A 27,354-nucleotide genomic window follows, 5' to 3' on the forward strand; every position below is an offset into this window, starting at 1 on the left:
CAGAACTACATTTTAACAACTCTATAATTCCATCCAAAATAATGCCCTGAACCATAAAAACCAGTTCTTAGCACAATTTAAATACTGAACTGAAAAATTAACCAATGTAAAGATAAAACAGTCAACAGAAACCACAAAACATGGGCTTATTCATTGCACACCCATTATGATGATTTCAAACATTTCTAACAGTTATCATTAGTATCCTACTCACTCTTCATCACTTCTTGTAATACAATATTTCTTTTGTTATTCTCATCTACCCCAAAGGGGCAAATACAGCTCTTCTTCATACATTTCAATTTAAGAGTCTTGAGTGTGATAGGTTTTGTTATCAGTAGTAGTTTAAAACACTTTTCTTGCCTCTTTCTTTATATACAAAAGCACTTAAAATGTCAACCCAGCTCAGGAGCTGCTAAATGCCCCCTCAGAGACTGCAGAAATTCTATAAAATGCTATGCCTTACAGGTCCTACCAAAGTGAAAGGCTCCCAGCTCTAAAGCCTATAAATTAAGAGAATGTTCCAAAACTGCGTGTTTACAAAACCACAGGATTCTGTTCATTGGATTTTAATAACTGAAGTTACTCAAAAATGAAGTCTAAAGTCAATGTTCCCTTGCAGCATGCCAATGAGTAACAGGTTTTCAAATATCAGCAATACATTGATAAGCAGAGCAAACCAAAGTCCATCAAACTCATCTCTGTCATCAATGATTATGCTATTTCACTACCATATTTTATGTTAATTATGAAAATGGTCCCAAATATGCTGCTTTTCTTCATTGCATATGAAAAAAGAAAGGAATAAAGATGTCAGTGATCCCAATAACAGGAGGTTTAAAAAACTAAAACCTAGATAGTTTAATCTTATTTTAGAGCACTCAGATATGCAACTTCTCAGGCCAGGATTCAGATAATCCCTCACCTCAACCTTCTTCCGAGGCCTCAACACTTTCCAGGATACCACAGAGAAGAAACCATGGAGAAGGTACAAAATAGACTGCTAGCTCAGAGTCAATATGTAGTTGTCAAATACCTCATGTGACACATTCCCACAAGTATGAGATTGACAATGCATAACTGCTTCTTTAAGACTGGTATGGGGGGTGCTGGGGATATAGCTCAGTTGGTAGAGTGCTTGCCTCGCATGCACAAGGCCCTGGGTTCAATCCACCCTAATTTTGTCACCTATGTTTTTGATAGTCTTGGTATTCAATTTAAAAAATAACAACTGGCACCAGCACCACCAAAAAAAAAAAAAAAAAAAAAAAAAAGCTGGTATAGGGAATAAAAGTATGCAGCAGTCCCTGTATTAGCCTTGTAACTTCAGAAAAGCAATTTAACCTCTTCAGGTAACAAGTTTCATCAAGTATAAAATGCCAGCAATGTTTACTCTGCCTCATTCATCCCACTAGAAATCCCACAAAAGCTAGCTTAATAAGACAAGGTCCCATATTCTGTAAGGTACCATTTAATACAAAGTAAAACTGGTAATTTAGATATATTTGATGCTAACACAAATTGAAATAATACTGTGAATGACATAATCTAAACATACCAGACCCATGTAAATATTTCCAACAGGCATTCCCATTTGTCCACATCCCTTTATCATGGATGCTTCCTACATGTTCTGTTTGCTAGCATGTCCTTCCAGAATTTAAGCACTAAAAGCCACAAGGCTCTTCCTTGTGCCCCCATCTTTACCACATGTGTACAAAACTTAGTCCCACCGATGGGCAACAAATACATACTCATTTACCCAAAGATTAGTTTCAATAACACATTAAACCTGTGAGACATAGATTATCACTAAAGAATAAATGAGTAAAAAATACAACTAGAACTGAGATACCAAGAAAGGGGGTAAGGGGTATAATTTGAAACTGGTAAAATACACATGATAGCGCTGGAATAAACTGAAATGTACCTTCTGGAAAACAATGTAGAAATATTTTGAAGGCAAAAAAACTGCTAAAACCATCATGGCTCTTCATTGGGTAACATACATATGCAAACATGTGCATGTATATAAACATACACTCATATAAAAGACCACAGGGGAAATCACCCAAAAAAAGTATTTTTTATTTATTTGATAAGCTTATAATCAATTTTACTTTCTTCATATTTTTCTATATATTCCAATTTTCCAACATTGAGTTTGAATGACTTTAAAAAACAATAAATTCTCAACATAGAGGGTACTTATACTAAAATCCAGAAAAGGAAGGAAGATGAGCTGCTTTTTCTAACTTTTATACATATCTAAAACACCATGTATCGAATTTTACTCAGCATTAAAAAAGAACAAAATCATGGCATTTGCAGGTAAATGGATGGCACTGGAGAAGTGAGGTCAGCCAATCCCAAGAAAACAAATGTGGGGTGGGGTGGGGGGGGGGACCTCTGGGCTTGTGGCTCAGAAGTGGAGCACTCGCATCACATAAAAATAAAGATATTAAAAATATATATATCGAATGTTTTCTCTGATGTAAGGAGGTTGACTCATAGTGGGATAGGGAGGGAGAACATGGGAGGAATAGATGAAGTCTAGATAGGACAGAGGGGCTGAAGGGAAAAGGAGGCGGCACGGGATTAGCAAGGATGGTGGAATGTGATGGACATCATTATCCAAAGTACATGTATGAAGACACTAATTGGGTGTCAACATACTTTAGACATAAACAGAGATATGAAAATTGTGGTATATATGTGTATTAAGAATTGTAATGCAAAAACAAAAAAGTATGTGTATTATCACCCTTCCTAGGCATAACCTCAGTGATGTACTTTCTCCAACTAGGCCTCACCTGCTACAGTTTCTACCAACTCTCAATACTACATTCATACACAAATCTATCAATGAATTTAGATCTATTGATGCAGTCACAGCCCTCATGATCCAATCAATTCCCAAAAGCCCCACCTCTGAACATGGCTACATCAGGGACCAAGCCTTCAACATGTAAGCCTCTGGGGGACATCCCAGATTCAAATAGCAATGTTTTACGTGCTTTCTAACTTACGTTTTTTTAGGGGGAGAGGTTTTAAAATAGCGGTATGTAGTGGCACACACACTATAATCCAAGACTTGGGAGGCTGAGGCAAGAGGATTATAAGTTCGAACTCAGCCCAGGCAACTCAGCAAGACTGTCTCAAAATAAAAAACTAGGGAAAGATGGGGGGTGGTGACCAGGGATGTACCTCAGTAGTAGGGTACCTCTGGGTTCCATTCTTGGTACCAGAAAAGAAAATAATACAATTAATAATGGAGGTAAGCAACAAGTTATTAAGAGATGCTAAATCTACCAGATGCAAGAAAGTCTGTTAGGACACCAAAGTGTCACTCATACATTACTTATTAATTGCAAAGTACAATCATTGACTACATCCATTATATTGGGAGAGAAACATTTACAAATAACATTATTGGGGAAATTAGGGACATATGAATATATCTTTATATATATATATATATATATATATATATATATATATATATATATATATATATATATGTCATATATATATGTCAAATTGTCTTATAATTAAAGATACGTAGTAATCAACTTAAGGCATTGCTGTTATAATGCCTGCAACTCACTTTCAAATGCTATAGCAAAGAGAAAAACATAAAGAAACTGAGATAAAGAAAAGGACAGAGAAACATAAAGCAAAAGTAGCAAAATAGCAACACCTGGTGAAGGGTAAAGAGTATGCAGCTTTGTGTTACATTATTTCCACCTTTTGGTAGATAATAAAATAAAACAAAGAGAGAGATATCGAGGGGGAGGTCCAAAATAAAATAATAATTCACATTTTAAAAATAATCAGGAGGAGGCAATAAGGCAATAAGGATTGGATCCTTTAGAATGGATTATGTCCTTGTAAAAATGGCTGAAGACTGTAATACATGTACTTTAAAAAAAAAATAAGAAGAAAAAAAAACTTACAATTTATTTTTGATAAAAAAGAATACAAGCCTATTCAAATGTAACTTTTAGACAATTAGAATTCTAGAAGAAAACATCTAAAATTCTATTTTTGCTTTAAGTGACAGTTAAGATAATATTCCCTGTTTTTGAACATTTTTATAATGTCCTTGTGCTCAGATTTTTTAATGTATAGATCAGCCAAATAAACACATATTGTTATTTTCAATAATCTCAGGTGTTTGTACAATAAGCTGGCTTCAATTTGAAAATTACCAGCTGCAAAAATCATACTAATAAGTATTTCATCATATACTTTGAGGAATTATGGATCACCCAAAATTTCAACAAATGACTATTTCTTAGCTATCTAAAATGGTAATAAAAACAGTATCACCAAATGATCCTTTACAAAACCTACTACAAACAAATATATATATATATACCTCATCATATATGCTCCCATTAATATCTGCGCCATAGATAGGTGCCACAAAAGTTAAGTTCTTCCAGTACTTGCGCTCCAAATCTTCATAATCCAAATACCTTGGAGTACAATATCTGTAAACGTGGGGGAAAAAATTATCAACCAGTAAGAAAATTTTAAGGGTTTTCCTACCCATATAAATAGAAGCAAACACCTCTGAAACAAAACCCTATCAGAACAGACACCCATATTGTCAAATCTAATATATAATGTATGTCACAGATACTTGAATACTCTTAGTATTCCTAAACAACTCTATATGATCTCTTTAATAGTAAGAATACTTTCACTAAAGTATAAATAATAGAAACAATATATTACTATAAATCATATTTTAGTTTTAAAATATTTAACCAATTATACAAAAAAAAAGTTTGAAGAATTATGTAAGAGACATAATGCCTGTGGGAAAATTAACAAAGGACAATCTCACTAACAATCCAAAAAAGTTTAAAAACTAGAATAAGCCCAGATGCCATGGCGCACACCTATAATCCCAGCCGCTTGGGAGACTGAGGCAGGAGGATCACAAGTTCAAAGCCAGGCTCAGTAACTTAGCGAGGCCTTAAGCAACATATCTCTACATAAAATACAAAAAGTGGGGCGGGGGCAGAAGTTGTGGGTCAGTGGCTAAGCACCCCTGGTTTCAACACCCAGTCCAAAAAAAAAAAAAAAACTTCAAATATTAGATTGGCAATGCTTAAAATATTATGGTAGGGAAAAAATGAGACCTCTTAACAAACCTGGAGTGGGAGAATAAACTGGCATGACCTTTCCAGAATATAATTTTTCAGCACAATATCAAAAATCAAAAAATATATACCCTTTACCTTAAAATCCAACACTAGAAATTCATAGTAACACAGAGATACATGTACCACAAGAGATGATCCAGGATGTGTGCTTAAACATTAACTGAAAACACTAGCTAACATCTAGCAACTAATATTCAGTTTTTAAAAACACTAAACATGGGCTGGGGATGTGTCTCAAGCGGTAGCGCGCTCGCCTGCATGCATGCGGCCCAGGTTCGATCCTCAGCACCACATACAAACAAAGATGCTGTGTCTGCCAAAAACTAAAAAATAAATATTAAAAATCTCTCTAAAGAAAAATAAAAACATTAAACATAAAATAAAGTACAGTTCTATGTATTGAAATTAAAATCTGCGCTTACTGAATAAAGCAAGTTATAGAATAATATGTATACTATGATCCTATTGGTATTTAAAAAAAGCACTAATTGTACATTAAATAGTCAAATAAAAGTACACCAAATTATTAATATTAACGGTTCTCTCACATAGGAACTAAAAGAAAGAACTTAGTTCTCTGAATTTTTAGCAAGAATCTTTTTTTTTTAAGAGAGAGAGAGAGAATTTTTTTAATATTTATTATTTTAGTTTTTGGCAGACACAACATCTTTATTTGTATGTGATGCTGAGAATCGAACCCGGGCCGCACACATGCCAGGCAAGCATGCTACCGCTTGAGCCACATCCCCAGCCCAGCAACAATCTTATCCAAGAAAAAAAATTCCTCATTAAGAAAATCAAAAAAACAAATTGAGAAAACAATGAAAGAAGGTGAATTAGTTGCTTAGCAGTATAAAGAATAAGAAATATTTTATATTGACTAGATCAATCAACATCTACATTCACTAGAGTAGAAAACCCAAACTGATTAGCTATATAATATATATAGCTATATAACTGTTTTGAAATACAGAACTGACTGATTTTCCTAGTATACTAGAATATCACTGCACAGCCAAAAATAAAAAGGATGGGCATGAAAGCGACTTTACTTTCACATTATTCCACCACATTTATTTGTAGGTTCCAGAAGTACCAGGAATTCCAGACAAGCTAAACAAGCTAACCAGAGGCCAGAATCAGATGATAAAAACAGATGCACATCCCTATTCCCCAGACCACAGATCACAGGACAGAAGAAAGGAGAGAAAGGTAGCAGAAATGTCATTTATTAGGACTTCTAGAGTAACTTCTCAGATTTTGAAAAATGAAGTCCTAAATTGCTTTACACTATTTAAGCAGACTTACAGAATCTATCACTGTATACCCAATCAGGATCACTTTGTTGGGCTGGGGATGTGGCTCAAGCGGTAGCGCACTCGCCTGACATATGTGCGGCCCGGGTTCGATCCTCAGCACCACATACAAACAAAGATGTTGTGTCCGCCAAAAACTAAAAAATAAATATTAAAATTCTCTCTCTTTCTCCCTCTCTCTCACTCTCTCTTTAAAAAAAAAAAAAAAGGATCACTTTGTTCAAACTCATAATTCGAAAAGAGCTTGATATTGGCCACTGAGATCAAATTTTAATGCCTTAAAAATCTTGAAATAAATGCTGATTCTAAACTAGAAAAGTGACCAATTCACTTGCCTGATACCTGATTCTAATGAATCCTGGATACAAATTCCATGCCTAATACATTCCCAAATAACCACAGGTATTCTACAAATTCTGGGTCATTTTGCTCAAAACTGATTCATTCAGACTTTCCACCCAGAAAATTTTACTCTCCATAGCAGACTCTTAAGAAATGAGCCCCAGAACCAGGCTACCTGGTCTGAATCTAGATTTGGCTATTAAACCTTATATAAGCAATCAGGTATGGACACATGCTTGTAATCCCAGTGATTTGGGAGGCTGAGACAGAAAGATTGCAAGTTTGAGGCCAGCGTGGGTTAACTTAGCAAGACCCTGTTTCAAAATAAATTTTTTACAAAGGCTGGAAATGTAGTTCAGTGCTCAATGTAAGAGTGCTTGCCTAACAGGTGTGAAGCCCTGGATTCATTTCCCAGTACTGCAATCAATCAATCAATCAAGCTACATAAACCTGGACAGAGAATCAGGAAGTTGCATTTTTTTGGAACTCAGATATTCCTCTGTAAAATAGGGATAAACACAGTTGAGCTGTTGAGGGAATCATCAGATAATTGTATAAAGCACTTCTGTGCCAAGAAGGAAGTACAGATAACAGCTTGGACATATTAACATTGTTATATAAGGCCTTAACTATATCAGAATTATTATTCTGTAATGATTTTTAAATATATCCACAAATCCTTCAAAAGTCCTCTCTTCAAGAAGTAGAACTTCATTCACCTCCCCTTAGCAACTAGCTTGGAACAAACAAAATATGGCAGAAGTGACAGTGTGTTGCTTCTGGGACAAGTCATGAGAAGATAGTGTGGTTTTCATCTTGCTAACACTCTCTTGGATCACTTGCTCTGGAAGAGCCATCTGCTACAACATGAGGAGCAGTCCATTTCACAAACAACTGAGGACTCCAGCCAATAGCCTCAACAGGGGAGAACTTCTAAAAGAGGCTCTTCCAGGAAACATTCAGATGACAAACAGACCCAGCCAACATCTTGGCTGCAACTTCATGAAAGACCCTAAGCCAGAACCACCAAGCTAGGCCACTCTCAGATTCCTGACCTCCATAAAATTATAAATTGGTTTAAACAGCTAAAATTTGGAACAATCTGTTATCCAGAAATAGATAACTAATACAATAATGGTGGTCTTCAAATACATTCAAGAATTTTTTTAAGGTGTGAACATACTTTATAAACAACCAGAGATATGAAAACTTGTGCCGTATATGTGCAATAAGAATTGTAATGCATTCTGCTGTAATTTATTTTTTTAATTCAATTTTTAAAAAAATTTTTTTAAATCTTTCAAAATTACTAATCTCTCTTTCTCTACCTACACACAAACACACACACACACACACACACACATCTGTGTGTGATTTAATAACAAAGATAAATCAAAAACTCATGGCAGAGTTGAGAATGTAGCTCAGCAGTAGAGCTCTTGGCTAGCTTTTACAAATAATAAAATGTAAAGTAATTTCCATAACACTAAGCTAAATTTTAGTAAATAACCACCTTATGAGCAGAAACAGTTAAATGAAGGCTAAAATGTTTACATGAGTCTCTTTCTTTTCATTATAATCTCTGCTGTCTGCTTGGTTTCTTATTATGTTCATTTCTTTTTTAAAAGAAATAGAAATAGCAAACTGAATCTACTCACTTGCCACTGTTGGCCAACTGCCTGAACTCCTTCACGGTCATAGCTTTTTTCTGGATGTTGTATTGAGTAAACAGTCCCGACTGCCCTGTGACCATCTGCTGAATTGGTGCTGGAATAAGCAAATTATCAATGTCATCATAGCACTGTCTTGGCTTCCACTCCTTAGGGGGAATCACCTAAAAATAAAATAATAATAAATTATTATCTTAAAAATATTCCAAGTAATTATTTAGCTTTTATATCCCACCATCTACAATGGAAGAATTTCTCAGAATCTCTATGACAAATTTGTTATAGAAAAAAAATGAAAATTTGCAATAAAAAATATGATACTTTTAATAGTAAAATTTACTGAGTACTCCCTATATCCAATACTGGTATGTTTTAACTCACTTTTAAGTTGGTACTATTAACAGCTTGATTTTAACAATAAAATCAAAAGATATGCAAAAGAAAATACTATAATGAAATTCAAATGGCTAAAAAGACAGGTTGAGCTAAAATTCAAACTGCAACAGTTAAAACACAATTGACACTGAGCCATTATATGACCCTGCCTCATAAAAGATGGTGAAATTGTGCCCATTAATCATTTCTTCCTCAAAGATCGCCTTTATTGAATTTTATCTAAATGTGCTACTTTCACTAATGAGAAAAATAAATAACTATTTAGTTAACTGTTAGTTTCTTTGTAGATCTCTTATGCAATGTAGCAAATAGGATAGTGATGTACTAGTAAATGTTTAAAAACCAGCTTTCTGAGAAGATGGGTAAACTTTGATTTGTAGCATTTCCTATTTTCATTTCTACTCTTATCAGAGCCAACTGAACCTACCAATGTGTCATCACTAAAGTGGAGCTGGGAAGTGAACTATCAGCTCTCACATGCTAGAATGAGGTAGCTTAGCACACCACTGTTTTCCCATAATGTAGAAACACTTAATTACTAACAGAGAAAAGATCCAGAAACATTAGAATCAAAAATACATATTCAGAGGCTATATATGTAGCTCAATTGGTAGAACTTGCCTAACAGGGACAAAGACCTGAGTTCACCCCAGCACAATTCAGATGACTTAAAATGAGAAGGGACAAAGTCATGAAGTCACAATTTATGATTGCAATTTTTCCACATTAGAAGAAGCTGTTTATATTTTTTAGGAAAAAACTATTTTCTAAATAATTATTTTAAAATATAGCAGCCTTGGGCTGGGGATGTGGCTCATACGGTAGCACGCTCGCCTGGCATGCATGCGGCCGGGGTTCGAGCCTCAGCACCACATACAAACAAAGATGTTGTGTCCGCCGAAAACTAAAAAATAAATAATAAAATTCTCTCTCAAAAAAATAAAATAAAATAAAATAAAATATAGCAGCCATATGTGAAATTTAAATGACAAATAAAAATATGCAGCTCTGCAAGTTATTAGAAAGCAAATATCTAGGTGTAAAAAGCCAAATACTGCTAGTACCCCAACAGCTCTCCAAGTACCCTTTTCCATACATTTCCCCTCTGGAACAAAAAGCAACTAGATGATAGTATTCAGGATAACCAATTTGTTACTGGGCTTTAATTTTAAGCATGAGTAAGCATTCCTAAATACAAGTTCTTAGATGTATAAAAATGTAAGCATGGTATATGCTCTTCAAGGTTTATCATCTATATTTCACTCAACAATGTGAGAATTAAATATGATGACCCATGCAGATTAGCGCATCAATTTTCACTCCCACTAATTCCCTTATATAAATATTTATTTGTACACTGGTGACCATTGTAATGGTATAATTTTTTAAAAGTGTACAAATTTTTCAATGAGCCAATGATCATGTGGCTTATTTTAATTAATGACTATTGAAAATAATACTATTAATATTCTTATATCTTCTGGTACATATGCACACAGGGATCTCTAAGATATACATAAATACAGAGGCACCCCTAGCAATGAAATTACTGGGACAAACCAGGTGCGGTAGAGCACACTTGTGATCCCAGCAACTCCAGCGGCTGCAGCAGGAGGATCACAAGTTCAAGGCCAGCCTCAGAAACTTAGCAAGGCCCTGGGCAACCCCGTCTCAAAAAAAACAAAAAGGGAATGAGGGCATGCTTCAGTGATTAAGCATCACTAGGTTAAATCCCCAGTACCAAGTATCAAAGAAATGGAAGACTCAAGGTTATAACGAAAAATACAAAGCTTTAGAAAACAGATAAACCTGTTTTGGAATAAGATATTATTTGAAAAAAAAAATTGGGGGGGGGGTTAGGGTTAGGGTACTGGGGATTGACCCAGGTGCACTTCCCCAGCCCCTTTTTAAATTTAATTAGAGACAAGGTCTCACTAAGTTGCTTAGGGCCTCACTAAATGGCTGAGGCTGGCTCTGAACTTGCAATTCTCCTGCCTCAGCCTTCCAAACCATTGGGATTACAGGTGTGTGTCACCAGCCCAGGTGCCTGCCCAATTCCTGAAACAAGATTCGTAAGCTAAAGTGTTCATCTGTGTTACACTGATAATGATAAGCACAAGGTCTTAAAAACAAGTGAATATTTACTCTAACAGGATAAAGAACACAATTGGCCATTATGGTTTTGGAGGGGGAAAAAAATCAAGTCTAATGTTGAAAACTTTTTTCAATATTTTTCACTTTATTTTTGCTCCCTTTAGAATTGTAATAAATTATATTTCAATCTGAACCTAACTATTTGGCCTTACAATACTTACAATGAAATGACTTACTTTGGAAATTCAATATTTTTAAAGCACAAGAAAGAGAATTTACTGTTTGCTTAAAGTCTTTCAATGTTATCAGAAATCCTCCATCATAAACTGCTAGAAGAAAACATAGGGTTAACACTCTATTATACTGGTGCAGCACCAATTTCCTTAACAAGACCCCTAAAGCTCAAGAAATAAAACCAAGAATCATTATGTGGGATGATATCAAATTTAAAAACTTCCAAAAGCAAATGAAGCAATTGAGAGCATAAAGAGAGAGGCTACAGAATGGGAGAAAACCTTTACCAGCTGCTCCTCTAGTAGGGGGATTAATATCCAGAATACATAAAGAACTCAAAACACTTAATATCAAAAAATAACAATAACACAGTCAATAAATGGACAAAGAACTAAACAGACATTTCTCAAAAGAAGAAACACAAGACAAAACATAAGATAAAAGTTCAACATAGCTAGACGTCAGGGGAATGTGAATCACAACTACACTAAGATTTCATTTCACTCTAGTCAGAATAGCAATTATCAAGAATGTAAACAATAATAAGACCAGGCATGGCGGTTCATGACTATAATCCCAGCGACTCAGGAGGCTAAGGTAGGAAGATCACAGGTTCAAAGCCAGCCTCGGCAATTTAGCAAGATTCAACTTAGTGAGACCTTGTCTCACAAAACAAAAAGGGCTAGGATGTGGCTCTGTGGTTAAGCACCCTTGGGTTCAATCGCTGGTACCCAAAAAAAAAAAAAGTATATAAAAATAACTGCTGGCAAGGATATGGGGGGGAAAAGATACACTCATATATTTTTGATGGGACTATAAATTAGTACAACCACTATGGGAGCACTCTGGAGATTCCTTAAAAAACTAGGAACAAAACCACCATAGGACACAGCTATCTCACTCCTTAGTATTCATCCCAAAGAATTAATATCAGCATACTATATTGAAACAGCCACACCAATGGTATGGCAGCACAATTAACAATAGCCAAGTTATGGAACCAGCCTGTCAATAGATGAATGGATTAAGAAAATGTGGCATGTACACATGACAGAGTTTTACTCAGTCATGAAGAATGAAATCATGGCATTTGCCAGTAAATGAATGGAACTAGAGAATACTTAGTCAAGAGATATAAGCCAGACTTAGAAAACTAAGGATCGAACATTTCTCTCATATGTGGAAACTGGAGCAAAGTACAGGAATAAAAAGGAGGGGTCTGGAGTGGATATCCTAGATACAGGGAAGGTCAGAGATGAAGTATTAGATCAAGGTGGGGAGGAAAGATAGGAAAGGGGAGGAAATGGGAAGTAAATTTGACCAAATTCCACAATGTACATGTATAAATATACCACAGCAAATTTACCTTTATGTGTTTCTATAAAGCACCAATAAATGCTGGACATGGTGGCTCATAATCTGTAATCTCAGGGGCTCGGGAGGCTGAGCAGGAGGATCTCAAGTTCAAAGCCACCCTTAGTAACTTGTCAAGGCTCTACGCAACTTAGTGAGACCCTGTCTCTAAATAAAATATAAAAAGGGCTGGGGATGTGACTCAGATATGCACCCTTGGGTTCAATCTCTGGTTAAAAAAGCAACAATTAAGGGGAATACAGGGTTCAGGGGCTGAGAAGGACAAGGAAAGGAATGGCAGCCACCAGTGTCTGAAATGGAGTAAATTAAATTCCATCCATGTATGATTTTTGTCTAAATGTACCCAACTATTAAAGAAATCCTACAGCATAGAAATATCTGGTACCCTTAAAGTTTCAGAGTGGGCTGATCTGAAATTTCAATGTCAATTAATTAAAAAAAAAATAGTCAAATGGAAAGGCCTACTGCAACAATTTCTTAAAGTTGCAGACAAGATCCCAGTCTGACAGAATTAGCACAGCTCCTCAAGAGTAAGCAACTTGCCCCATTCTCCTTAGCACACTAAATTTTCATCCTAGACAATATTATTATCTAACCTGGTGCTTAACATACAAAGTAGTATGAATACCCCTTTTTTAAAAAAATCAAATGTCTCACTACAGAATAATAAGTATATCCTCATTGAGACATTTCATTCTGGAACTGGTCAACTGAATAAAAATTTTTAAAAACTCTGTGAGAGGGCTGGGGATGTGACTCAAGCAGTAGAGCGCTCGCCTGGCATGTGCGCAGCGCTGGGTTCAATCCTCAGCACCACATACAAATAAAGATGTTGTGTCCGCCGAAAACTAGAAAATAAATATTAAAAAAAATTCTCTCTCTCTCTCTCTCTCTCTCTCTCTCTCTCTCTCTCTTAAAAAAAAAAAAAATCTGTGACAGCAGGGAATCAACACCATAAATTCCAGTGCAACAAAATTAGAAATTACTATGCTGAACCCTTTTTTCTAGCTTTATCTCAAAAATAAAAATCATGATTCTTCTATGATATTGACTTTAAAACACAGAAGTGAAAAACATTATTATTTTTCAAAAGTATTTTATATATCAACATGGAATGATTTCAGTTCTCCTTTACTAAAAAGAAAACTTCTATAGTATATCTAAAAAGAACAAATAAATTTTTTTTAAATTACAAAAAAAAAACATTTTAAAAACTACTATTACCATGCTAATATAACAATTTTAACCAGTAGTGGTTTCACTAGGCCCCTAGTTAAGGCTTTGAATTCCTCTCTTTTCTGTGGGAACTTCTGATTTTGCAAAATTCTGCTTGTGTGTGCTGCTTAGGATGTACTTCATAAAAGAAGTCTGCAGTCAAGTAACCCCCATCGTCCAACTGGAGCTTTCTAATGATACTCAGTTGTAGTTATCTTTCCACAGTTTGTAGTTAAGGGCTCTTGCAGCCAAAATAAAGCATCCATTCTTTCACACTGCATGTGTACACCAACCACTGAATAAATAAAAACTATGGACTCTAAATAGTCTACTTCATGGGAAAGTTTACACAGAAAGAAATGGTAACATGCTGAATCTTTGGAAATCCTCTTTGACTAAATCTTTTAGTTCTGCTTTTGTTGTGTAGTAGACCAAAACAATAATCCTGTTTTTATATGTATTTCAATTACACATAGTTGAGCTGTTATTCCCTTTTTCAAAACCTGAAGTTTCTCAAGAAATAAGAAATGTACAGGTATGGTTGCATATGCCTGCAATCCCAGCAACTTGGAAGGCTGAGGCATGAGAACTGTAAATTCAAAGCCAATCTCAACAATTTAGCAAGACTTTCCCTCATAAAAGACAAAAAGAGCTGTGGATGTAATTCAAATTATGATATCTTTGTTTTGCCACTCTTGCATTATTTAGGTGAGATTTAGAATGAATAGATATCATTACATGGTCTCCATATCACTGTCTTGTTCATCAAAAAATATTATATGCAGCAAAAAGAGCAACTCTGAAAAAGGAATATGGATGTGGCCACATTAAAATATTTAGAAGAGCTGGGGTTGTGGCTCAGCGGTAGAACTCTCGCCTAGCACGTGCGAGGCCCTGGGTTCCATCCTCAGCACCACATACAAATAAACAAATAAAATAAAGGTATTGTGTCCAACTACAACTAAAAAATCAAAATATTAAAAAAAATATTTGGAAGAGTTAAGGAAGATATATATATATGGATATTAAGAATATTTGCTATTGCAGTCTTCACCTGTCCGCTGACTTCAGCTGAAGAAGAATTATGACTGATTTAAAATAAATGTTGTAGGAGCTGATGGAGGTATAAATACTAAGCATCAGGCACTACTAGGAGTAGCATTTCTTATTTCATCCTCTCTTTCTCTCTCTTTAAGTACTGGGGATTGAATCTAGGGGCAATTTACCTCTGAACTACATTCCCAGCCAATTTTTTTTTTTTTTAAAGACAGGGTCTTAGCAAGTTACTTAGGGCCTCACTAAATTGCTGAGGATGGCCCGAAACTTATGATCCTCCTGCCTCAGCCTCCCTCCCTAAATTTTTGACAAACTTTTGTTCATAGCTTTAATATAATCACATTTTTTCATTTATTCCTTTATAGGTACTGCTATAATGTTCAGTTAAAAAAAAACTTTCCTACACTAGCACAAGAAGACAGTCTACTTTATATTCAAGGAGCGTTAAAGTTTTGTTTTACATTTAGATCTATAATACACAACTGTGAAAGCTCTGTGTTAAGCTTCACAGGATAAAGAAACTTGGGGTTGGGGTGAGTAACATATTCAATGTTATATAAGTAATAAATAAAAGACTAGTTAACTCAAAAAAACAAACTGAAAATGAGCTGTCAATTTTAAAATTAATTTTCATCTGTAATATTTCCTCCAAGGCATATCATTTAAAAATGAGAATATACAGACCTATAATATATGTTATTGAATATATAGACTTAATAATTTTGAAAAGTATGAATAATCATACTATATGAATTTGAATAAGTTATATTACCATGAGAACACACTGAAAGGGAAGAACGGAGTGGAGTTGTGGCTCAGTGGCAGAGCACCTGCCTAGCATGTGTGAGGATCTGAGTTCAATTCTCATCACCACATAAATAAATGAATAAAAAATAAAGGTTCGGGGCTGGGAGTATGGCTCAGCAGTAGAGCACTCGCCTAGCACACTCGAGGCCCTGGGTTTGATCCTCAGTACCACATGAAAATAAAGAAAAAGTAAAGATATTGTGACCCACTACAACTAAAAAAATAAATTTTTTTTAAAAAAAAAGTCCATCAATATCTAAAAAAAACGTTTTTAATTAAAAACATAAAAGATTATAAACACAAACTTATTCTATACCAGAAATTATTTTTTAAACAATTCAAAAAACATGGGGATTTATTCAAGTCATTATTTAATATTAATTAATCAATCAAAAATTAATATTAGGTATAGAGTCAAATATATGCCCCTGTCTTACCAAAAAAAAAACACACAAGGCAAGCTGAGAGCAGTTGCATAAGCCTATAATCTCAGTGGCTCAAGAGGCTGAGGAGTAGGATCACAAGTTCAAAGCCAGCCTCAGCAACCTATCAAGGCTCTAAGCAACTCAGGGAGAGACCCTGTTTCTACATAAAATACAAAATGTAGGCCTGGAGATGTGGCTCAGTGATTAAGTGCCCCAGGGTTCCATCCGTGGTACAAAAAAAAAAAAAAGTTCTGAAATAATTGGATGAGGAAAGCATACAAATACAATAAATTTACAGAAACTCGAAATGTTACCTTGTGTATTTATTTTCTTTTGATAAAGAATTCAGAAAGAACATTAAAATATTTTTAATGTTTAAAATGTAAAATAAAACTTTAACTCCACTGCCTTTAAGTCATTAATTAAAACCAATTCATTAAATGCTATCAAAAGTGTATTAACAAAGAACTTCACAGGTGGCTCTGTTCCCCAGGGCTAGCCCCAAAACAAACCAACTACATCAATGCAGTCTTGATTTTTACCATTTGATTTGATTCAGTACAGTTCTGTACAGTTATTATTGCTGCAGTTTCTAGAACAAGAGGGTAACCCAATAAAACTGAGTTCAAGTGACTTGACATAAAAGGTAGCAAAAATGATTAGAAACAAATAGTTCACCATATTCCTAAAATAAGTTATAGAAAATTATCACAGGATTGAATAAATTAATGTCTCCAACTCTGCCAACGATCTTAATTTAAGGAAGGGAGAAAAAGCTGTTCTGGACTCAGGTGTGTCTTTTAATTGTAGTTCTCATTAACTTTATTCTGTTTCATAATAACCAGGAACAGCACAGGTGTACTACATGTGCCTGCAGCTCCCTTGTGAGGGTAGCTGCTGCTTCCTCTTCTAAAGTTACTGAACATGCCTCCTTACCACAAGCTATTCTACTAAATCTCAGTGGAACACAGTATATGCTTTCAAGAAACTAAAGGGAGAGAAAACAAGAAACTAAAGGGAGAGAGGACAAGGGCTGCATTCAGAGCCCAAGGCAAAGAGACAGACCTGCATAATCCTCTCCCCCAACTCCTTGCTAACCCATTACAAGTTCATGATCAAAATTTTATGTCAAGTATTTCTGAAATAATACATTCATTCTCTTCAATTAAAGAATTATTTCTCCCTCAAAGATAATCTGGAGGGTCTGAGATGTTAAAACTGAGTGGGTTTTTTAAATAGTTAACCCAATAAAGAAGCTAAACTAGAGAAGGGCGTGGTAGCGATGGCACAGGCCTGTAATTCCAGCGAAGTGGAAGTGGAAGCAGAAGCGTAGGTAGATAGGAGGATCGTGAGTTCAAAGTCAGCCCTAGCAACTTAGGGAGGCACTTGCAACTCTGTGAGACCCAGTCTCTAAATAAAATCTAAAAAAGGCTGGGATGTGGCTAGTGGTTAAGCATCCCTCAGTTCAACCCTGGGTACAAAAAAAAAAAAAAAAAAACAAGAAGCTAAAATAAAGATAGATCATCTGAGAAATTCATTATAAATTTTTACTTTCTCTTTGTTTCAACTTTCACCCATTCCTAGTTAATATTTAACTTAATATCCTCAATTTTTCAAACTTTTCTTAGAGGAACTTTGATCCTTAACAATACATAATAAAATGTCAGACCTCCAGGGTCAGATGTCAGAAACAATAAAAATTGGGTTACAGGTAGCATCAGGTCCCCAGATGAGGACCTGAACAACAAATTCTGTTGTTCAGGAAATTCTCTCTTTCTATCAGTTCTCCACACTATTTGACCTTCACAGCAGTGAAAAAGAGCCCTTTATGTTGGTGCAGTTGAGTGGATCCATCCAGCAGTGGGCTCTGCCAGGGCTCAGGGATTTATGTACAAACAGTGACAAGTCTACAGAAACCCAGATTACGAACTTAAAATATAGCACAATAATAAAACACGCACAAAAAAATAATTCTTCCTAGGGAAAGATTTAAATTAAAACAGATTTCCTGACAGGCATGGTGGCATATGCCTATAATCCTGGAGACTGAGGCAGGAGGATCTCGAGTTCAAACCCAGCCTCCACAACTTATCGAGGTCCTAAGCATTTGGTAAGACCCTGATATATATATATCCAATATAGAAAGGACACATAGGGGCTGGGGATGTAGCTCAGTCAGCTGAGTACTTGCTTCACATGCACAAGGTCCTTGGTTCAATCCCCAACATCACCAAAAAAAAAGAAAAAAGCACCACAAAAAAAAAGAAAAAAGAAAAAGAAAGGACACATAAATCATCTTAGGTTGCAGGTCAGAGGATGAATGACATAACACAATTTTTCTTTCAAAGCTCTAACTCTGGGGAAGGGGGAAATGCTGGGGACTGAATCAGAGCAAATTATATTCCATGCTTTTGTGATTATGTCAAAATGTATCCTAATGTTATATATAAGTAAAAATAATCAATAAAAATTTAAATTAAATAAAAATTTTAAAAACCTTATTGAAAAAATTTTTAAAAGTTCTAACTATGGATCTATGGAATCAAATAGGCAATATAGTACTCGGTACCTTAGAACACCCCTATGGCCCCAAGCATTCATTTATACCTCCAGTTCTTAAATCACGATCTCTTTTTTTGGGTACTGGGGACTGAACTCAGGGGCACTAAGCCACTGAGCCACATCCCCAGTCCTATTTTGTATTTTATTTAAAGATAGGTTCTCACTGAGTTGCTTAGCACCTCACCATTGGAGAGGCTGGCTTTGAACTTGCAATTCCCCTGTCTAGGCTTCCTGAGCCTCTGGGACTACAGGCGTGCACCACCACACCCAGCTACCACCATGATCTTTTCAGGATGTTATTTGGCATCTATAAGAATAAGAAAAAATGAGGTTTTTGTTTTTGGTACTAAGGATTAAACCCAGGGGCACTTAACCACAATGTGATCCACATTCTCAGCCCTTTTTTACATTTTATTTAGAGACAGGTTTTTTCTGAGTTGCTGAGGCTGGCTTTGAATGCTCAATCCTCCTGCCTCAGCCTCCTAAGCTTCTGAGATTATCCAAGTACACCACAGCACCTAGCCAAAGATGAGTATTTTTAAACACAACTAAACCAAAGACCACATCTGCCTTTCTTCAATGGTCTAGGCCACCATAAGCTCCTCACTAGATAAAGACAACCTACATGTATTCTTGTCTCCCATGACCCACACTTCTAAATTCATTCTTCTCATAGAAGTTAGTGTGATCATTTCAAAATAATGTCACAAAAACAGCAGAAGAAATAAATTAGCAATCACCATACCTTCCTCTCCCACTTAAAGTGTGGCAATGCTTCTGACTGCTCTTAAAATAAAACTTCTTATGCATTTGTGAAGCTGGACAAGCCCAATACCATCTGGCCTCTTTGTACCATACTTATTATGTCCCTCTTCCCCCTGAGTGCCAATTCCACTGACTGCCTTCCTAATCCTTCCATGCATGAAGTTCAGGCCAGCCTCCCGGCCTCTGGACTTAGTATTCTTTTGTCACTGTATCTTGAGAAGGCTGGTTTCTTTATTTCCTTTGGGTCTTGGCTTAAATGGCCCTATCTCATCACCCTAAAAATCCTACCAGCAGATAATAAGCTCCATGAAGGTGGGGTCTTGATCAGTTCTGGCCCCTCATGGCCCCGACACACACACACACACACACACACACACACACACACACACACACCACCTGCCACAGTGCCACGTACATATTGACACTCTTCACATCTGATAAATACTAAAAAGAAAAAAGAATAGAAAAATCCATAGAGAGACAAAGTAGATTGTGGTTGCCTCATGCTTGGTGGTTAGAAGGAAATAGGAAATGACTGTCAATGGGTACAGTTTCTTTTTGGGATGATGAAAATCTTCTGGGATTCAATAGTGGTGATAGCTATGTAACTGTAAAAATACTAGAAACCACTGAAACAGAAATTTAAGTGGGTAAATTATCTGGTATATATATATTATATCTCATTAAATCTGCTATATCAAAAAAATAAAATGAGGTTGGGCACAATGGGACACACATGTAACCCCAGCTACTCCAGAGACTGAGGCAGAAGGATCAAAAGTTTAAAGCCAGCCTGGCAACTTAAGTGAGACCCTATCTCAAAATAATATTTTCTTAAAAAGGATTGGGGATGCAGCTCAGTGGTAGAGCACTTGCCCAGAATATGAAAGGCCTTGGGTTCAATCCCTAGTACCATAAAAACTAATTAATTAATTTAATTAAAAACAAAGAAAAATGGAAGAAACAAAGCAAGAATGGGAGAGGGGATACAGAGTATTGATGAAGCTTCAGGTTAATCATTGTTCTTGGTCTGACATGGTGGTGCACACCTGTAACCCCAGCAGCTTGGGAAGCTGATGTAGGAGGATAGTGAGTTCAAAGTCACCCTTGGCAACTTAGCAAGAATCTAAGCAACTCAGCAAAAACCTGTCTCTAAATAAAAAATATTTTAAAAGGCTGGGGATGTGGTTCAGTACTTAAGCACCCCCTGGGTTAAATTCCAATTATCAAAAAAATAAATAAATAAATGTATTCTATGAGAAACTGATGAAAACCATGAATATTCTGACACCTCTGAAAACCTGTACAGGATATCTGGTTTCTAAAGGCCACCCTGATTTTAAAAGAAAAGAGAAGAAAAAAGAAGAAGCTTTAGAACATAGTATAAATAGTTGAAAAAAAAATAAGTTAATTATCTTTCAAGTGCTCCACATGGATTAACAAAAACGAAGACATTACAAATACCTTCCTTAGGAAGAAACAACGGCCCACATCGTGAAGATTAAGAACACAATTTAAAGGCCAAGTGATCCTTTCTCGTGTCAGGATCTGAGCATAATCACCTTTGCAAGACCTGCTCGGTGGGCTCCTTTAGACTCCATGTATGCAAGATATTTGTTGAACTCCCGGAACTCCTCCATGGAGGGTCTGAAGGTCATTATTTTACAGCTGGGATTCAGAGGACTGTCTGCCTCCACCACCTCCATGATGGCTAGGGCAGTCTCTGCAGAGAGAAGGACACAGTCATTGGCACTGTATTATGTGTGTCAAGGTCAGTGGTATTTTTCTCCCAAATAAAATGTAGGCACCCTCAGCAGGAACTTTGCTCTTTTAGATATTTCCACTCTATTCCACCCTCTTATAGGGACTCATACATTTCTCCCTGGGCACTGGGAAAAAGAAAAGATTAAAAAACAAAACAAAACAAAACAATAGTTTCTAGTCTCCTCTGGCCAAGTTCCTATTCTTGCCACTGGATCACTGAACTGTACTCCTGGTCTCTCAAAATCCTTCCAAGTAAAAATGAATTTTCTAACACTGTAGGTTCACATAAGGTGTTGTTCTGAAAGAATCCCTCATACTCATATGCACACATGTATAAAGGTTTCATCTAGGTTGAGTGGAGGATATTCACCATCCCTAGCACAAGTTGACTCACGTGTCCTTCCAGCTTGTCATAACAAGCTTTTTGCCATTATGAAGTCAAACAACAACAAGTGCTGGCGAGGATGTGGGGAAAAGGGTACTCTTGTACATTGCTGGTGGGACTGCAAATTGGTGCAGCCAATTTGGAAAGTAGTATGGAGATTCCTGGGAAAGCTGGGAATGGAACCACATTCGACCCAGCTATTGCCCTTTTCGGACTATTCCCTGAAGACCTTAAAAGAGCATACTACAGGGATATTGCCACATTGATGTTCACAGCAGCACAATTCACAATAGCTAGACTGTGGAACCAACCCAGATGCCCTTCAAAGATGAATGGATGAAAAAAAATGTGGCATTTATACACGATAGAGTATTACACAGCACTAAAAAATGACAAAATCATGGAATTTGCAGGGGAATGGATGGCATTTGAGCAGATTATGCTAAGTGAAGCTAGCCAATCCCTAAAAAACAAATGCCAAATGTCTTCTTTGATATAATGAGAACAACTAAGAACAGAGCAGGGAGGAAGAGCAGGAGGAAAAGATTAACATTAAACAGAGACACGAGGTGGGAGGGAAAGGGAGAGAAAAGGGAAATTGCATGGAAATGGAAGGAGACCCTCATTGTTATACAAAATTACATATAAGAGGTTGTGAGGGGAAAGGGGGAAAAAAAGCAAGGAGAGAAATGAATTACAGTAGATGGGGTAGAGAGAGAAGATGGGAGGGGAGGGGAGGGGGGATAGTAGAGGATAGGAAAGGTAGCAGAATACAACAGTCACTAATATGGCATTATGTAAAAATGTGGATGTGTAACCGATGTGATTCTGCAATCTGTATTTGGGGTAAAAATGGGAGTTCATAACCCACTTGAATCTAATGTATGAAATATGATATGACAAGAGCTTTGTAATGTTTTGAACAACCAATAAAAAAAATAATAAAAATAAAAAAATAACAAGCTTTTCTATAATAATGTACACATCAATCATTCGACAAAACCACCAGGCTTTCTAGTACATGCTTAAGTACTAGAAAGAGAGAAATGGGTAAACTCTTTACCTTCCAAGTTCACCGTCCAGAAACTGAACAAAAAAAATTTTTTTAAGTATACAAGAAGAAGCAACTAAGTTCACTGGACTAATCAGAAATAACTTCCTCAGAAAGGAGCAGAGTTAAGACTTATAAGCAGATACAGCAGCTGGTCAGATGACAGAATGAGCACTCCAGGTAGCAGAGAATCTAGAAATACTGCAGAATGAAGAGGAGTCTAGTGTGTCTGGAGCTTAGAAGCAAAAATTACAGAAGGGAGGTTTTTCTTCAAAAACACCAACCTCATCTTGCTGCAGATGAATGAGATGATCCCTTCAACAATGTTCATTCAGTACGTAACATGTGCCAAGCATGGGGAATGCAAGTATAAAAAACAATGGTAATACTGGGATTGTAGCTCAGTGGTAAATCACTTGCCTTGCATGCGTGAGGCACTGGGTTTGAATCTCAGCACCACATAAAAATAAAGAAAGATATTGTGTCTATCTACAACTAAAAAAAAAAAAAAAATTTTTTTAACTAAAAACATAAAAAGCACTGGAGTGACTGTCTCAGTAAGGAATTCCACCCCAATCCACATGTAGGGTCAGTGATAGGATCTGGCATCTGACAGCACAAATCAAATCTTCTTGAAACAAGCTTTCTTTCCCCCGCCCCTGCTTTTTTTTTTTCTTAATAAATTTAACTTCCTTGATAGATTAAGAGATGAAGGATGGGGCAGATAAAAGAGGAGGACATGTTATCGGATAATAAGAGATGTAAAAAAGTAGTGAAGTGGTAACTATTTACTTAAAGAAAATTTAAGTGCACATGGCTGGGGATGTAGCTTGGTGATAGAACACTTGTATATGCAACGTGCTGGGTTTAATACCTAGCAGAAAGGAAGGAAGGGAGTTTAAATGAGCCATCTATCTCACAATATTTGTAGTGAGGAGATACAGGGAACATAAAAATTAAACCCTGCCACCCTTTAGAAATTTACAATATAAAGGGGAAAAAATCTGCATGGAGATATATTAATAAATAGCAGAAAATATTTTGGATTCTCCTTCCCTCAGAAAGGGAACACACGAAAGAAAAAATCTTCAGGTCCTCCCTACCCAATCTCCCTTTATATAAACATAGGCACACATATGCAAATCCATGACCTGTAGAATGAAACTCTCACTCTACACAGTAAGCATGTAATTATTTACAAGCAGCTGAATCTGGCCCTTGCGTAACTTTGCCTTGTCCACCATCAGTGCCTACATCATAGTTGTCCCTCTGGATCCACAAGGGATTGGTTCTAGGACCTCTCCCCTATGATTTAAAAAAAAAAAGAGAGACAGAGATTAATTTGCTTCACTAGTAAAGAATATTAGAGTAGAAATTCTGGTACACCAGAATCCTAGGATGCTCAAGTCCTTTATATAAAATGGCTTAGTATTTGCATATAACTCACACACAACCTCCTATATACTTTAAGTCTTCAGATTACTTATAATACCTGATATAACACAAATGCTAAGTTAATAGTTTTTATACTGTACTGTTTAGGGAATAGTAAGAAGACACGTTCAATACAAATTTTTTTTCAAATATTTCTGATCTGCACTTGGTTGAATTCACTGAAGCACAGAGCACTCAAGAGGCAACTATATTTTACACTCCAAGAATACTCACTGACTTGTGCTTCTCTAACAAGTAAAGCTCTCTGTGCTTCTGCCAATTATTCCCTCTCCTTAGAGTACCCTTTGCCTGCTTCCTCACCTGGCAAACTCCCACCCACCCTTGAAATTCCCAACACTCAGGCACTACCTGGATGAAACACTCATGGTCCAACCTCTCTCTTTGCATCCTTCATTATGGTATTTGCCTCTCCCAACTGTTGGCACTTCCAACCACCCACTGAACTATCAGCTTTCAAGGGAAGGGCAGGTTCACCATCTCTTTAAGCCCTGGCATACAGCCTGGCACCCAGCCTGGCTCACAAGGTCTGCTGCGATAATTATTTGCCAACTGAATGATGGAAGAGGCACCTAAATGCTAAAGTATTTATATAAAATGATACCATTTTCAAAGAAAGGAAAGCATTAATCCCAAACACAGAAATGTTATTTAAAAAAAAAAAAAAAAGAGAGAGAGAGAGAGATTCATTTGCTTGACTGGTAAAAATTATTAAAATAGAAAAATCTGAGCAGTAAGAAAAAGGAAGATGCCCACAGAAACATTTGGTCCATGAAAAGTAAGGTTCCTTTCCCCCTGGCCAAAGTACACGAGTGGCCTGAGTATTTCTCAAGGCAGAAGAAGCTACTGACAAAGAAATTGGAAATCCATCCAGTCATTCACCAAATAATTATTGAACGCCTAAATGCTGGGCAGTCAGTCAGTAAGTCCTCATTCTAATGGAGTGAAACAGACATAAGTAGTAAATTCTGTGAAGAAACACAAAGGGGAGGGTTACTGTTTCACACAGAGGAGGCCAAAGACAGCATTTTAGAGAAAGTGAAATTCAGGAGAGGCCTGAAGAAGGAAATTAGTCATTCAAATATCTGGAAGAAGAGCATTTCAACAGAGGCAACAGCAAGGAAGGAGACTTTGGGTGCTATAAGAAATATCAGGATGCAGGGCTGGGATTGTGTATCAGCGGTAGAGCGCTCGCCTAGTACGGGCGGGACCCGGGTTCAATCCTCAGCACCACATAAAAATAAAGGCCTTGTGTTGTGTCCATCTACACCTAAAAAATAAATAAATAAATAAATAAATAAATAAATAAATAGCAAGGATGTGATATATACTGGGAACTCGGTAATCAAGAGTAAAAACAATGAGAGAAAAAAACGAGAGAGAGGAGCTTGGCAAACTACCTTCAGTGGGATAAGAACCTTGGGCTTCTTCCCCTTTTATCTATCCAGTTCATGGAAATCAAACATGCCTTTTTCTTTCAAGGAAATGACTGTTTTCTAAGGTAACTTCTAGAGGACCTGGAGCAGAAAAGTTTGCTGGCTCACACTTAGTATCATTGTGACTGTTGTATAAAGAAAGGACTGCTGGGAGCCATTAGCCAAGTAGGTATGACAATTTCCTTGCCAGCGTACCCCATGTTGCTTATTGGAAGGACTCATGGAAATAGGACTTGCATTAGACATTTTGCAGTGACATTGCATGTAAGGTGACCTTGCTCAAGGACCAGGGCGGGTCCGGGTTTAAGATTATTCCTGCTGGGAATAGGGCGTATCCTGCTGCCTGAGTTCCCCTTGAGTTCTCAAGGGATTCAGAGTATTTTTGGGAGACAGAAGCCCAGTGGAGGTGTGGATTTGGGCAGAGAACATGGATTTCCCCAGAACGTGTTTGTAGACGGCCAGTGTGAGATCGGGAATAAAGAATTGCTGTTTGAATCTACAAAGCTGTGAGTGGCTCGTGATTTGTGCCCAGCCAGACTGCGGCATTTGGTGGCCCGTACGGGGAACGCCTGAAGAGAAGGTAAGTGAAATTGTTCGCCCCTGAGGAAGAGCGAAAGAATGGGTGACCATTTCAAAAAACAATGTGTTCTTATTTTGATTTATTTTGTTTTTATTTCAAGTTGCCTGTTCCTAGAACTTTCTCAGGCAAACTGGGGAAAATGGTTGACTCGAGGCTTAAAGTTGTTTACCCCTGAGGAAGAGAAATTGTTAGAGGAAGGAGGCACCCCAGTAAGACCAAGAACAGTTAAGGCATATGTTGATACAATACAAAAATGTAGCCCATGGCTTTTTAAAGACGAGTTATTAAATATATCAATGGAACCATCATGGTATCCTGTAGAAGACTGCGGCAAAGGACAATGACAGAAACAGAGAGAGAAGCAAGTAGGTGATTTACACTAAACCAGACAATATAAAAAGGCAGCGTCAACTAGGGGTGGGCAATAAGAAGGGATCAGATTGCAGAATATGATATACTGTGAACAAAATTTCCTAACAGAAGTGAAAAGAACAGGAGTCAAGATTTCTGGTTTATGCAACAAATCAGTGGCTCTGACAAGAAAATGGAAGCAGAGACTATTAAGACACACAGCAAATTAATAGTGATTAAAATTAAATCTCAGGCTAAGGTTGTAGCTCAGTGCTAAAATGCTTGCCTAGCATGTGTCAGGAACTGGGTTCGATCCTCAGCACCATAAATAAATAAATACATAGATAGATAGATAAATAGTGAGGCAAAGGTTTTGTGTTCATCTACAACTAAAATAATTTTTTTAAAAAAATTAAATCTCAGCCCTTGACACAGTTTGCTAACTGGACTAGAAAATATACTTTCTTTCTTCCTAGCATAACTACTTAACTATACAAAAATAGTTTTGCCTACAAATCAGATAATCAGATTGATATAGTATAGACCTACATTAGGTTTAGATGTGCGGGAGGTTGGGGGTTTTGTGGGGGAAGGGTAGCAGGGATTGAACACCATCCCAGCCCCCCTTTTATGTCTCATTTTAAGACAAATCTCACTTGTTGCTTATGGCCTCAATAAGTTGCTGAGGCTGGCTTTGAACTTGCAATCCTCCTGCCTCAGCCTCTCAAATCAGTGGGATTATAGGCATATACCACACACCACGTTAGTTTTGGTCTTTGACCTTTGATTCAGCTTAGGTTTTTAAATTTTCCAATCTATAAAGTCAATATATGTTTATCATAAAATTTAAAACACATAAAGTTAAGTAAAATTTTAACCCCACTCCTAAAAAAAAAGTTTGA

General features: G+C 36.6%; 1 protein-coding gene across 5 annotated transcripts in view; it reads right to left on the reverse strand.

Moving 5' to 3' along the window:
• The window catches only part of Kdm4c (lysine demethylase 4C), a 395,886-nt gene that overhangs the window by 332,513 nt on the left and 36,019 nt on the right, over positions 1-27,354 (reverse strand). For 4 of the 5 annotated variants that reach the window (XM_076845986.2, XM_076845983.2, XM_076845984.2 and 1 more), the window contains exons 2-4: positions 20,996-21,156; positions 8,494-8,669; positions 4,382-4,496 (exon numbers count right to left, since the gene is read on the reverse strand). In XM_076845986.2, the coding sequence (XP_076702101.1) occupies positions 4,382-4,496; positions 8,494-8,669; positions 20,996-21,139 (435 nt within the window). In that variant the 5' untranslated portion in view covers positions 21,140-21,156. The remainder of the gene's footprint in view (positions 1-4,381; positions 4,497-8,493; positions 8,670-20,995; positions 21,157-27,354) is intronic. The other variant, XM_076845987.2, reaches the window with a different exon arrangement.

The sequence above is a fragment of the Callospermophilus lateralis genome, chromosome 2 (genome assembly GCF_048772815.1).
Source record: "Callospermophilus lateralis isolate mCalLat2 chromosome 2, mCalLat2.hap1, whole genome shotgun sequence".
NCBI lineage: Eukaryota > Metazoa > Chordata > Mammalia > Rodentia > Sciuridae > Callospermophilus > Callospermophilus lateralis.